We start from the raw sequence: 13,367 nt of genomic DNA, 5'->3' as shown, positions 1-13,367 counted from the left end.
TCTTTTATGGTGTCTAGAAACTTTATCCCTGCATTCTTTCCCGAGATGACATATAGCTAGTCAATATGAGGATTGTTGAAATCCCCCCATTATTGTGTTTTCTACCTTTATAGCCTCTCTAATCTCCCACAGCATTTCACAACCACAGTCACCATCCTGGTCAGGTGGGTGGTAGCATATTCCTACTGCTATATGCTTATTGCTCAAGCATGGAATTTCTATCCATAGAGATTCTATGGTACAATTGAATTCATTTAAGATTTTTACTTTTATTTGACTCTCTGCTTTCCTGTACATACAGTGCCACTCCCTCACCAGCACAGCCTACTCTGTCATTCCTATGTACCGTGTCGCATTGATTATCCTCTTTCCATCAAGTGTCTGTGTTGCCTAGTATATCAATATCCTAATGTGATGTCATGCCCTCTAGTTCACTCATTTTAGTATTTAGGCAATTGGGATAGAAAACTTTTCCCTATACCTGCTTTTATTGTCTGGTCACAATCTGAGCCTACAGAATTTTATAGCACTTTGAAATCTATTTCTACCAACAAGCACCATATTAAATGTAAAACTTTTACAGCATGCACTTTCTGTCCTGATACATCTTTTAAAGACACTGACTTAACACATTGTTCAGGCTTAAAAAAATCTAGCCAGTTGCTGTGAAATTTTGTTTAGACTAAACTGCATATGCTGTGAGTCAGTCTGCTAAATGACCTTATGCCCTGCTCATTGTAATCCAAACTTGCCAGGCAAGTACAGTAATTAGTTGTGCAAAATGAAATAACTTTAAAGCCTCACGTTGGCTAATGACCCAGAAAAAAATCACTTAAACTATACAATGCAGAGAACCTAAAAGTGCCTGTGTTTATTTTTACTCTTATAACCCTGCCCTCTTTGGTTAAAACATAAAACTTTGTTTTTAAAAATAACCTCCCAACCTCAAACATCACATGCCAGTTTTTAATCCAGAACGAATGCTTCCAGTGAAATTATAACTGCCGTGAGAAATCACCTCTTTTCATGAAACAGTTGATCAGTGCTAAGTCTAGCAGGGTCAATAAGACTATCATTCTTCAAAGTTCTTTATATTTTATAAAGCAGCAACTGCTTACAGCGCTGTCCCACATCATAGGAAAAGAGTCTGGGTAACAAACTGAGCTGGTAACAAGGAAATCAGAGGATGTGTGTCCACTGATGAGATTGTCCTCTAAACCAAAATGGCAAATTGCTTAGCTCTCTTTATGGCGTCCCCCAAATGAGATTTTCTTAAAAAGAATACTCACAGCACCTATCAGATTATCCCAGTTCAATCCATAACAACTAGTTGAATTTCATGCCACTCCGGAGTAATATAAGCAATACTATCCCAATTTTGCAGATGGATAAATTGAAGCAGGCAATGGCTAAGTGAATCAGTGGCAAATCTAGGATTATAATCCAGGATTCCTGGCTCTAACCACTTGACGCACTTTCAAGTATTTTTATTTGTTGCACTATGGATGTGTGGGGGTTGTTTGCCTTTGAAGCATCAGGTACAACACATATCACGAAGATAGAGGCCTTGAGGGCCTATTGATCTGAGCGTGTATGAGAAATCCTAGTATTTATGTTTGTAAAGTGGGGAAAGAAGCGAGAGATACTTATTGTAGGCCTGCCAGAGAGTGGATTTATTCTTCACATCCTGACAGCATGAGAAGAGGTATCTTGCAGTTAATATATTAGCAAATATAATTCCAGATGGCCACGGAAATCAGTCTGCCACCAAAGAGAACACAAGGAAAAATGTTTTTAATAACAAGATAAGCCATTTGTAATGCACTTTTAATTGGATCAATTTCCCCTTATTACACAATCTTTAAAAATCAAACACACATTATCAGACATGTTCCATCTCCATGTGAAAAGCAGAAGCTAAACTATTTCATCATTATCTTTAACTACTCCAGTTCATCTCCTTTGGAGCTGATCACAACAGTGGCAAAAAGCAAAACACCACTGCAAACGAGGCAGCTCTGAGAAACTAGTTTACAGCCAATTCTGCTTTGCCAGCTGAAGCATGTACTTTAGCTGGAGACAGCCATTCCTTCTCCCCCTGTCTGCCTGAAAAAAAACCACGAGAACAGTATAGCAGCTACAGCCTAAACACACGCACGGGCACCAATCCCCCCTCTACCTTACTCTACAAGTGCATCACAGAATAGTGTCTCCTTTTCTTGGAATCTGTAATACAGGATGGAAGAGATGATGGAGAACTTAATTTAAACTGTGGCTACCAGGAAAAACCTAGGCAACCAATTGCTCAGTCAGCAGAATGGGCCAGGTTTAAAGTCCACTTAGTGTATCCATTTGGCCTCTAGGAAATATTCTCTCCCGAGTTTGAAGTAGATGCTCATTAGGAAAGATAATATTGCTTCATTTATTCAGTTCTATGGAAGCTGCCTGCAGAAAATAGCTCTTAGGAACAGGTGAGATTTTTAAACATGAACGATCAGTATAATAGGAACTGCCATCAATGTAATGTTTATAAAACAGCTTGGGTTGCAGCACAGTAATTATCCAAACGAAGTCCAAATACAAGTAGATCTATCCAAACAACATGCACATCAGAGTGCAAGTTACTCTCCAGATTGCTGCTACACACCACAGGCAAACTTTCCCAGAAGACAGCTGTGTGTCTAAACCCATGTTTGGGAGTTTTTATCTACAGCAAATCAACACACCACAACTCATATGGTAAGGGCTGAATTTTTAAATTCCCTTCAGAAGCCACAGTGTCTTCCCCTCTACAGGTCCACTGCTTCCCTCTGTACCTGCTCCCCTTTCTCTCCAGTTCTCCTAGGTCATCACTTCGTAATACAGTAATATCCAATTGCCCTGATCAGCACTGTACTCCCTGTGCCAGGCACTGCACAAACAACTGCAAAGATAGGTCTGGAGTAGTTGGGGCTAATGGTCTGGCCCTGCTCAGTTCTTTGGCCATATCAGGGAATCCACAAATCAAGATGGTTCTTCTCTCACTATTTGATCTGGAAGCCCTGTTACAGTCACACAGCTGGCTAGAGGGGCACCACAGCAGCAGCTGCTCTCAGGAAGCCCCCCGTGCCCCCTCCTCCTTTTTTTTTTTTTTACTGCTGCTCAGCTAAGAAAGGACAGACAGCTTGTGGGAATTTAAAAACTCACCTGTTTTTACAACCACATTGTAGCACAGCTTTGATACTACAGCAAATACAGTTTGAAAATGCTGGACAGGACAGCAAGTATAAAGCCAGTTATTTTACATGTCTATTGTGCCTCTAAATTTGCAACTACATTCTTCATGGTAACAAATAGTAATTACACTGCAGTGTACCCATGATCTTTGGCAGATTAACATTTTACAACTGTGTCCCATTTAAATGTTTCTTTTCTTCAATAAACCATTTTAGAGGAGCAATATCACACTGAGATGTGTGTTTATCAGCCAGGATAGGCACACTGTGGGGGGTGTTAACTCACACAGCTGCAGTTTTGTGCTTCATCTGACCCAAAACTGAGATGAACATGCATCCTGGTGCCCGCTGGAGCCATAAAAAAGGCCAAACAATGTCTCTAGGAATGTAGCTTTTTTCTGTGCATGGAGAAAGACACAAACCACCAGAGCAAGAGATTCCAAGTAATAAAATAAGATTCTCTCCCCCTCCCCTTTTTTTTTTCCTATCTCATGAACAAGTAGCTTTCACATACAAAGTGCAGACTAGTGGAAACCTATCAGTAAATGCAATGGTCTGGAATGCAGAACACTGAAGTGTGCAGATGAACATACCATTTGTCACATTTGATCTTGTTTACTTCAATTTCTCTCTCCCCTGGCAAAGCTTTAAATACCAAACATACCCTTCAAAGACAGGTTCCAAGCTAAATTTAATAGTAAAACTGTGAATACTGACAGGCTGAAATTAATTCTGTTAAATAGGCTCTCCTGTGAATTCCCCCTCTCGCTCTATTTTTCTCGTGCTAATCAAACTGTAATGAAATTCTCTTTGCCATCAGAGGGCAGTTCTCTGGCTCAATCAGTCTTCCATGATTGCACTGTACCCACTTCACATTGAAGAGACTGGTGGACCAAGTGGGGTTCACTAGTGGCACCATGAAGATAATCTCCTAATTACTACAATCAGGGAGGGCTACAGCCCTGCCCTTTACTTTTATGCAAGCTGCACCTTTGTGCAGTTTAGAGAGGTTGCGTTGTCGTATGCAGCTACAGCGCTGCAATCAGAAATACCTTTCTGTGGTTGTCTGTGAAGAACTGCTACTGAGATCCTTGTGAGAACTGTGGTGGGAAGACCACCACCTCATGGTTCTTCTAAAGAAAGGTCATATATAACAGTCAATTAATACTTAATGGCACAAACCAGCATGCAGTGGTTGACGCTGGGAGTATGAGCTACGGCACAAGGCAGTAAGATGCAGGGAGAGATCAGTCACTTACCCCACAGCCAGTAATCCATAAGTATCCTTTGCTCCATGGAGGAGGTGGTGGTGGCTTTTTTTTTTTAAATTATACAAATAAAAAGGCTATTTTGTTTCTAAACACAAAATAATGACACAGCTTGGATTAGGACATAATCTACCTGAAAGTGCAGCACTAACTTCTGTCAAATTATGGTAAGGCGGGGAGAATCTATAATGAGAAGAGCAGCTTTAACCAGTGAAACACCCTTAAGGTGTGGAATACCTCCTCAGATGGTAACTGTAGATCTTAATGCAATGATCCCAACAGTCCAGCACTAGCAGCTGCCCTTTAGGTGTAATGGCTATGCCCACAGGGCAGGTGAGGCCTTCCCTGATTAAGATATTGTAGCCACCTCCTTTAGGAAAATGCAGGATTTCTTTACGGCTGCTGTCGGCAACAATCAGGTCTCCCCTAGCATCCACGCACATCCCAGCGATGCACCTGAAATCCTCATTCTCGGAGAAGAAGTGGCTGATCTGGCGGCCTAAGTGCCCATCTGGACCTACGGAGCCAATTGAAAAGCCCCCCTCGAGGTGATGCTCATGCTGGCGGTTCTCCAGGTTCAGCCCCAGCCCCTGAGTGAAGTATACGGTCCCTTCAGAATCACAAGTGACAAACTTTGGACGCACAGCACTACATAAGCAACTGTACTTAACTACCCCAACACCACGGTCCACTGTGAAACACCAGAGCTTTCCTCCTTCCACATCGGTCACTACAAACTGCCCTGAAGGCAGAGCTGTGATGCCCCAGGGCTTACTAAGCTGGCTCCTGTGACATGCAACACAGTGTCCATCCATGGTATACACCTTTAGTGAGTTATCATAGCTGTCAGTCACTCCTATCAGGCCATGGCAGTTCATGGTGACAGATAGGGGAGTCAAATTGGGTAGATCTGCTCCAAGGAAACTCAGCACAAAGCTATCAATGCCACTAGGGCTCCGCCGGATCTCCTTCAGAAAACCCTTGCGGGTAAATACCTGGATTCGGAAATTGCCACGATCTGCCACAAGCACCTCTCCCTGTACAGTGACATGTAGGCTGACAGGAAGATTGAACATCCCTGGCATGCTGCCTTTGGAGCCCATCTTCTTGAGGAAGTGACATTGCTGGATGCTAGTGGCTGTTTCAGGCATCCTTGGTTTGGCAGGTGAGGAATTTGGTGTCAAACCGGTCCCTTCTTGCACCACATCAGGCTCCCTAAATGTAGCCGATGAAGATGCCGCAGTCTCCATCAGAGATTCCTCCATGTTGACTGTCCGAGGTTTCTTCGCCACCTGCCCAATCTGCAGTGGCCCCACATGGCCCACCTTGAGGAGTTCCACCTCTTGCAGAGTCAGCTCTCTTGGTAGGTTGTTTGTCAGTTCTGGCTCTTCCTCGTCCGCTGCCTCCTCCAAGAGAGCTATATCTCCCTGTTTAAGCTTGGCAAGGAAATAGTCACATCGGGATACGATCTGCACCTCTGCTATGTTCAGCAGATAAGCCTGTTCCTCCATTACCTGGTTATTTATTTTCTCCACTTCAGACAAAGAATTTGTGAAGAACTTCCGTGACCTTGCCAGTTCTTCCTGGATCTTGCGCTCTTCCTTGCTGTAATCCTGAAGAACTGCTTTGTATCTGGATTGCACGTCTTTGGAGACCCCTTCCAAAGATGCTTTTCTTTTCTGCAGATCTCCCATGAGCTCCCGAAGTCTGCCGAGCTTTACCCCAAATTCCTTCCTCCGTTCATCCGCAGCCTCTTTGATGGCAACAACACCATGTCCTTGCTGCTGATGTTCTATCTCCTTGCATGGGTCACACAAAACCAAATTACAGCTCTTGCAGAAGTGCCTGGGTAACCTTCTCCCGCAAGCTTTGCACATGAAAAGGCCCACAGATTCACTCAGTCCTGTGGTGTCTATGATCTTCAGCACAGTGAGATTGTCAGTCAGTTGAGCCAAGTTTGTGATCCGAGTGATCTTGCTGCAGAAAGGGCAGCGTATCCCATTGATGCTGTTTGCTAGGAGTTTCTCCAAGCACTGCTTGCAGATGGTGTGCCCACAGTGTAAGAGTTTGGGCCTCAGCTGGTCCTCGGTAAAGGACTCCATGCAAATGGGACACTCCAGAACTTCCCGAAGTGCATCTGAATTCAGGTGAGAGGCAGCAGCCATGGCTTTCCAAGGTAGATTCAATTAGTGTAAAACTTGTACTCACATTTATTCAAGGTGCTTTGATCCTGTTCAGAAAGAAAAGAGAAAAGTGATTTATTTCCTTACCACCTCCGGCTATATATACACATGCAATTTATTTTTGATTTATCAACCATTTCTGGCGAATAAGCAATCCACTTGGCTCTTCCACATTCTGAAGGAGCAGATTAATTTCAGCTAATCTCACAGTGGGCAAGTTCTAACACTAACTTGCAGTTTCTGGTACACTGAGTGATTCACTTACATGATTTATAAGTAAAACTGAAAGAAGTCTAATGGCAGCAATAAGGAAACCCAATAGATATTGATGACTAAATCATCTGCTCGTGATACCCAACTACCACTGCCATGCCTCTGAGTTTACACAATTTATGGATACACAGGGATAGTAAATCAAGCATTCAGATATTGCAGATCAAAAGGGGGACCAGATGGTGCAGTGCCTTAGGACATTAGTATATTACGTCTGGAGACCGGGATTCAGATGTGACCTCAGATATGAGTGAAATGAATGTGGTTGTTCTGATCTACTTTCCTGGATGTTAATCAACCAAAATGATAAATTTCCGACATCCCATCTGTTTGTCAGACAGATAAATTAGAGTGAAAGAAATCTGTCGGCTTTTGCTGGTTTTTTGTGCATTTTTTAAACATGCAATCATTCACAGCTAAAATTTAATCCAGTATATTGTATTAACCCCTTTAGTATTGCATCCCTCCTCTCCTCCCCACCCCCAAAACAAAATACACCTTTGATGTACCAAAATTCCAGTGGGCACTGGCACTGAAAAGGTAATAATTAGACATTTCCATTCATTTGTAAAAACTACTTAAGTTCAATTGCTCATTATTAGTTCTGGAGTTTGGCTTTAAAATGTTTCACTTTATAGATTTAATAATCTTGCAGCATCCATCTTGCTCTTACATTTTGGTTCAATCTAATAATACCATTATTGCCAACCACTCTTATCCTTCAGCATCCTCACGTTATTCCTCCATAGTGAATTAAAGAATCGCAGCAGTTCTCTCACTAAAGCAGGCATCCACTCAAAGAGAACAATAGCGTCCACATCATTAAATCATTATTCAGTGGACTTGGTTTCCATACTTTTACTATTGCAAGGCCTGGCCATTAAAAGAAAGGAGAGCAAAAAATCTGTTTTTTTTTAATCCCTAACTTGAAGAGAGAGCAAACTGAGAGACCTGTACAAAAAAGTAACATACCCGCTGTGCTCTGAATCACGGCTGCCTGCACATAGCACTCTCCTGCTTCCCTGCTGAGCTTGCCTGCTTCATCCCTGGGAGCATTTGAGACAGAAGGATTTTGTATACTTCAGTAGACCATTTGCTCAAAGGAAGGGAGCAGACAACTGCTGTGGAGGAAAGTGCTTTGTGCTCATACAGAGAGAAAGTGTGCATTAGTTTATTAGTAGGTTTCAACCATTGCCCTGTTTGTTATTCCTTGAAGCCCTCATTTTCAGGGATTGATTCAGTGGTGTAGAGGAATTACAGTTATTTATCAAGTAAGGACCTGATCCTTTACTCCTAGGACTGGCAGTGTTGCGGATGGAATACTCAGAGCTCCTGGGGAATTACGGCTTCATAGTGTTTAAGGCCAGAAGGGACCACTAGGTCATCTAGTCTGACCTGTGTATTACAAGCCATTACACTTCCTACTTACCCTATAGCCCAATAACTTGGGTTAGACTAAAGCATTTCAGACCCCAGAGATTAAGCTGTGTTATCCAGCAGCTCCTATTGCTAGCACTGAAATAGAAGATTTGTCTTTATCTTTAGCATATGTAGAAGCTGTGGGCACAGAAAGCATTGCTCAATAGCCAGGACATTGCCAAGTAGTGAAAAGCAATATTTAAGAATGAGAAATCAACAGTGTAAGGCCTATTATCTATATGTATTCTCTTTAGGAATATACTGGAAGGCTTTGCTTTGGAGGAATAAGGCTAGGGGAAGATGCCAAATGATTGGAACGGGGAGGAATCCCAGGTTAGATAAAAGGCTGCTGACCACCTTTTAAAAAACAAAATAGAAGAACCAATTAGGAACCAACTGCTACTAATTTTGAAGTGAGTCAGATATTTAGCAAGCTGAACTAAACAATGTCATTTTAATTAAAAAAATATAAATCACAAAACCACCTGTTTATGAGAATGATACTATGGGTCTCCCTGAAGTAAAACAATTCTGTGATCACTGTAATTGCATCCTTAACTTGCATGAGGGCAACATGTAGCAGAGGTTTCCAGCTAACAAGTGCTCTTGTGCATCATAGTTCAGGCAGTTCATTAAGCACAAGGGGTTAAAATTAGAGAAAGCCTTAGGTGAGGGTCAAGTTAGATATATATATGTGTGATTTTTTTAAAATTACATTTAGATTCTTTCCATTGTATAACTTTGCACTGTTTTTGTTTTGTTTTTTGTTTCTCTTATCATGCACTGAGAGACTAAACTAGTTAGTTTCACTTTTGGCTTATAGTCAACTTTACAATCAGATTCTGGCACTAGAAAAAAGCTTCAAAATTTAGGCTACAAACACTGCAGGGAAGCTGTTTAACAAAATATTCCACTGGAATGAATAATAATAAATAATTAAATAATAATAATGCATCCCTGTAACTCAGAATTGTCCTGCCTTTGCTTTTATTTGCACTAACCCTTATCTGTATGTGTGTTTAGAGTTAATATACAGGCTACTAGAAACATTGCAGGATTTTTCAAATCAGCACTGTGGGAATGGAAACATACAATGTGATCACAATAATATTTTCCTATAAAAAGAAAATAATGTTTATCTCCCAAGAAGCAAAGTCCCACACATGCCTCTAAATATGTTTTCTTTCCATGGATTAATGTTTTTATTGAGCAAATGTTAGTCTTGAGTCAAATGGAGGTGCCCTTGGGATTGTTAAGTATATGCTTTGCGAGTACAACCATGTCAAGGATGGGCTGATGAACACACAGTGGAAACTAGCTCAAGTGATTCAGTTTCAGTGATGCCCTGAGACACTTGCACAGCCATGTACACGTTATTGAAGTTTGATTTGGAACATGGGTACAACAGTCTCCTTAGCAAAGACATGTCTGCTGCAGCAGGAGATAAGTTCATTAAACAAGGGGCTCTGTTAACATGGGAATAACCACAAACAGAATTAACTGCTGATACAATTAAAACTGTATGTAAACACAGTAAAGCTGCCTGCTAACAAGACCATGGCATTAAAAGAAAGACAGCTGTGGCTGGCAGAACTTTTTTGCGGGTCTGGAGCAGTGGGAAGGGACTTCAAAACAAAGCCATCATCCATACATTAGCTGCCAGAAACCAACTATTTTTTAAGAAACAGGTCCTATCTAAAACTCAACCTGTAACTACTCTGCATTCATGCTAACAAAAATTATAGGGATTTCCACACTCTCTTCTAAAGGCTGGTCTACACTGCGGGGGGGGGGGGGTGGGTGGAGAATAGCATAGCTGAAGTTGACATATCTTATTTCAACTTACCCCCGTCCTCACGGTGCAGAATCGACAGCCCCGGCTCCCCAGTCGACTCCGCTTCCGCCTCTCGCCCTGGTGGAATTCCAGAGTTGATGGGGAGCACAGCAGGGATCAATTTATCGCGTCTAGAGAGAAGCAATAAATCGATCCCTGACAGATCGATCGCAACCCGCCGGTCCGGCGGGTAGTATGGACGTACCCTAAAAGCTTCCAGCCTCTCCTAGTAGAAGGAATGCTATTCTCTGTGTAATATGGTAGGTAGGAAATGCTGATCCTGGAAATCTTAAGAGATCTAGTTGCCTCAGACTTTATCTACACGAGGGTATGTCTACACTACTGAGACTATGCAGGAATAGCTACATCACGGTAGCTGTGCCCAGCATAACACATAACGTAGATGCGGCCTACACAGATGGAAAGGTTTATTTTGTTTTGACCCGTTACCACAGGAACTCCACCTCCTTGAACAATGGAAGCTACCCTGATGGAAGCATTCTTTGATCCACACAGTTGTGTCTACACTAGTGGTTAGGTCGGCATAGCTACATCGGTCATGGATGTGGATTTTATACCCTTCCCAATGAAGCTATGTTGATCTAACTTTTAAGCATAGACCAGTCCTAGAAAAATGAACCCTGATTGGCAAAAGGAGTTAACCAGACATACTGTCCTCCCTCAACTTGGATTGAAAATGTTTTTCCCATAGGTGTGGACCGTGGACGTGGTCAATAGAGCTTAATACCCATTGTTAGTCAAGTATGCTAGTATATGTCCAAGTTACACGTATTAGAGTGACAAAGTTGTAGTGCAGATGCTTGCAACAATAAAGAAGGGATTTTTCCATAGCTGTAGTAAATCCACCTCCTTGCGAGGCAGTAGGTAGGTCAATGGGCTTAACTTGCCCTGAGCAAGGTAGTCTTTTAAGGTGCCACCAGATTCCTTGTTGTTTTTGTGGATACAGACTAAGACGGGTACCCCCGATCCTTAACTGACCTAAATTTCAGGTGTGGACTAGGGCCTAGTTGTCATAATCCAGGGAGCAGCGTTGTGGACATTCTTTTGCTATCCCTTCATTTTTCCCCTTGGTCTTTCTTGCTCTCCACTTCTGCTCCCCTACTCATCATCCCAGAGCCCACTCTGCCATTGCTTCCCCCTACCCTGGGGTTGGCACCTTCCAGAGAGAAAACATACTGATCTCACCCCGCACAAAGCCAGTCTGGTTCAGAGCCTTTGAAAAGGACACTCAGCTTTTATTTATTGTATTAAAATGGGGGGAGTCTTTCAATGGCTTGGAACCTGGCTATTCCGGCTTGAGAGAAAGAGACCAGCGAGACACCCCCAGGTGCCCACCGCAAGCCTGGCTCTGCCCTGGGAGCTCTTCCCTCTCCCTCTACAGCTCCATCCCAAACTCAGATTTCTCCCTCCTCTCCCCCAGCCCATACTGTCCCCCTTTCAGTAGAGGGTCCCCTTGCCCCTCACCCTGTGCCTGCCCCTGGGGGCCTGAATCCCAACCAACCTACCCCCATGCCTGCCCCTGGGGGCCCATTACACCCCCCCATGCCTGCCCCATTATTCCCCCCGTGCCTGCCCCGGGGGGGCCATTACCCCCCCCACACGCCTCATACCTGCCCTGTTACACCCTGTGCCTGCCTCTGGGGGCCCGTTACCCCCCCCATGCCTGCCCCGTTACACCCCGTGTCTGCCCCGGGGGGGCTGGTTACACGCCTCCCCATGCCTGCCCCAGGGGCCCGTTACACCCCCCCAATGCCTGCCCCAGGGGAGTCATTACCCCCCCCACGCCTCATGCCTGCCCCGTTACACCCCGTGCCTGCCCCTGGGGGGCTGGTTACACCCCCTCTGTGCCTGCCCCTGGGGCCCGTTACACCCACCCCCGTGCCTGCCCCATTATTTCCCCCCCATGCCTGCCCCAGGGGAGTCATTACCCCCCCCACGCCTCATGCCTGCCCCGTTACACCCCCTCCGTGCCTGCCCCTGGGGACCGTTACACCCACCCCCGTGCCTGCCCCTGGGGGGCTGGTTACACCCCCTCCGTGCCTGCCCCTGGGGACCCGTTACCCCCCGTGCCTGCCCCTGGGGGCCGGTTAACACCCCCCCAACAAAGGGACCTGCCTTCCCCGCCGCGAGCCCCGACGAACCGCCCGGCGCGGGGGGGCGCGGCCCATTCCTACCTGCCCGGCCCGGCCTGTTCCTGTGACCGCCGCCGCCGCCCCTCCCAGCCTGCCCCGCGCTCCCGGCGCCTGCCCCGCCCCGTCAGCGCCGGCCCGGAGCATGCTGGGAGCTGTAGTTCTGCCCGGATCCTGCCGCTGCCAATCCGGCCGCGGGGATGCAGCCAGCGCTAGAGAGCTCCCGCGGGGCAGCGGGCTCGGGATACCCCCCAGGTCTGTGTTTGCGAGGCTCCCCCGAGTGTCCCCACTCCCGCCAGGTTTGCATTTCCAGGGTTGCATTTTGGGGTGTCCTCACAGCCCCGCCCCCCAGGTTTGCATTTCCAGGGTTGCATTTTGGGGTGTCCTCACAGCCCCGCCCCCCAGGTTTGCATTTCCAGGGTTGCATTTTGGGGGGCTTGCGCGCAGGACCCCCAGTTTTGTACTTTGGTAGCTTCCCCCTGCCCCTTTCCAGGTTTTGTTTAGGGGGAAGCCCTGTCCCCCCCCGTCGTTTGCATTTGGGGGTATTCTCCATTGTTTCCCTCTGGTTGCACTTGGGGAGGATTCTCTGTTGTCCTCTCCCCCCAGTTTGTGGGGCCCCTACTCCAATTGCAGGACACCCACCGCTGAGTTGGGTCTGTTCCCAAGGATAGACAAGGCCTAAGAAAAAATAACTTAGGTAGACTAGCTAGAAAAACATACGCATGGTGGATGCATCAGACTCGGGGTTCTCAAGCTTTTCCATAGCCTCTCTTTCTAAGTAGTAGTTCACACTATCTCCTGGGCACCTCACTTCTCTTTCCCCTCGTGCAAGTGGCTTCACTTCCTCTTCGCCTTCCTGACATCCCCATGGTGACTACAGCAACTGCTTGTCTTTGGAAAGCGTTCAATGGGAGTTAAGTTTCTTTTACCACAATTCAGCGGCACATGGGTTCTAAGGGTATGTCTACAATGCAAAAACAGGTGTGTTCTTAACATGGGTTAAAATAGGGAAGACATAACTCTGC

General features: G+C 45.2%; 2 protein-coding genes across 7 annotated transcripts in view; one reads left to right on the top strand and one right to left on the bottom strand.

Moving 5' to 3' along the window:
- The window catches only part of ASTN2 (astrotactin 2), a 639,084-nt gene that overhangs the window by 425,874 nt on the left and 199,843 nt on the right, over positions 1 to 13,367 (top strand). The window contains exon 17 of one of the 2 annotated variants that reach the window (XM_030535214.1): positions 7,102 to 7,183. In XM_030535214.1, coding sequence (XP_030391074.1) covers positions 7,102 to 7,183 — 82 coding nt within the window. Of the gene's footprint in view, positions 1 to 7,101; positions 7,184 to 12,514; positions 12,598 to 13,367 lie in introns of those variants that run through there. The other variant, XM_030535213.1, reaches the window with a different exon arrangement.
- On the bottom strand, positions 1,776 to 12,446 carry TRIM32 (tripartite motif containing 32). 5 transcript variants are annotated; one of them, XM_030535217.1, is made up of 4 exons: positions 12,388 to 12,443; positions 10,205 to 10,323; positions 7,912 to 7,985; positions 1,776 to 6,713 (listed from the first exon to the last, which is right to left on the bottom strand). In XM_030535217.1, the coding sequence occupies exon 4, from the start codon at positions 6,646 to 6,648 to the stop codon at positions 4,705 to 4,707; it is 1,944 nt and encodes a 647-aa protein (XP_030391077.1). In that variant the 5' UTR covers positions 6,649 to 6,713; positions 7,912 to 7,985; positions 10,205 to 10,323; positions 12,388 to 12,443; the 3' UTR covers positions 1,776 to 4,704. The 5 variants fall into 5 exon arrangements, with proteins under 5 accessions (XP_030391077.1, XP_030391076.1, XP_030391078.1 ...); XM_030535216.1 differs by lacking the exon at positions 7,912 to 7,985; XM_030535218.1 differs by lacking the exon at positions 7,912 to 7,985 and having other exon boundaries at positions 10,205 to 10,270; positions 12,388 to 12,411.

This window comes from Gopherus evgoodei, chromosome 16 (assembly GCF_007399415.2).
Source record: "Gopherus evgoodei ecotype Sinaloan lineage chromosome 16, rGopEvg1_v1.p, whole genome shotgun sequence".
In the NCBI taxonomy this organism is placed as follows: Eukaryota; Metazoa; Chordata; order Testudines; family Testudinidae; genus Gopherus; species Gopherus evgoodei.
This window is presented reverse-complemented; position numbering and strand designations above follow the sequence as displayed.

Coding starts and splice junctions, on each gene's coding strand:
- TRIM32 (XM_030535220.1), bottom strand. CDS start 6,648: ATGGCTGCTGCCTCTCACCTGAATTCAGATGCACTTCGGGAAGTTCTG.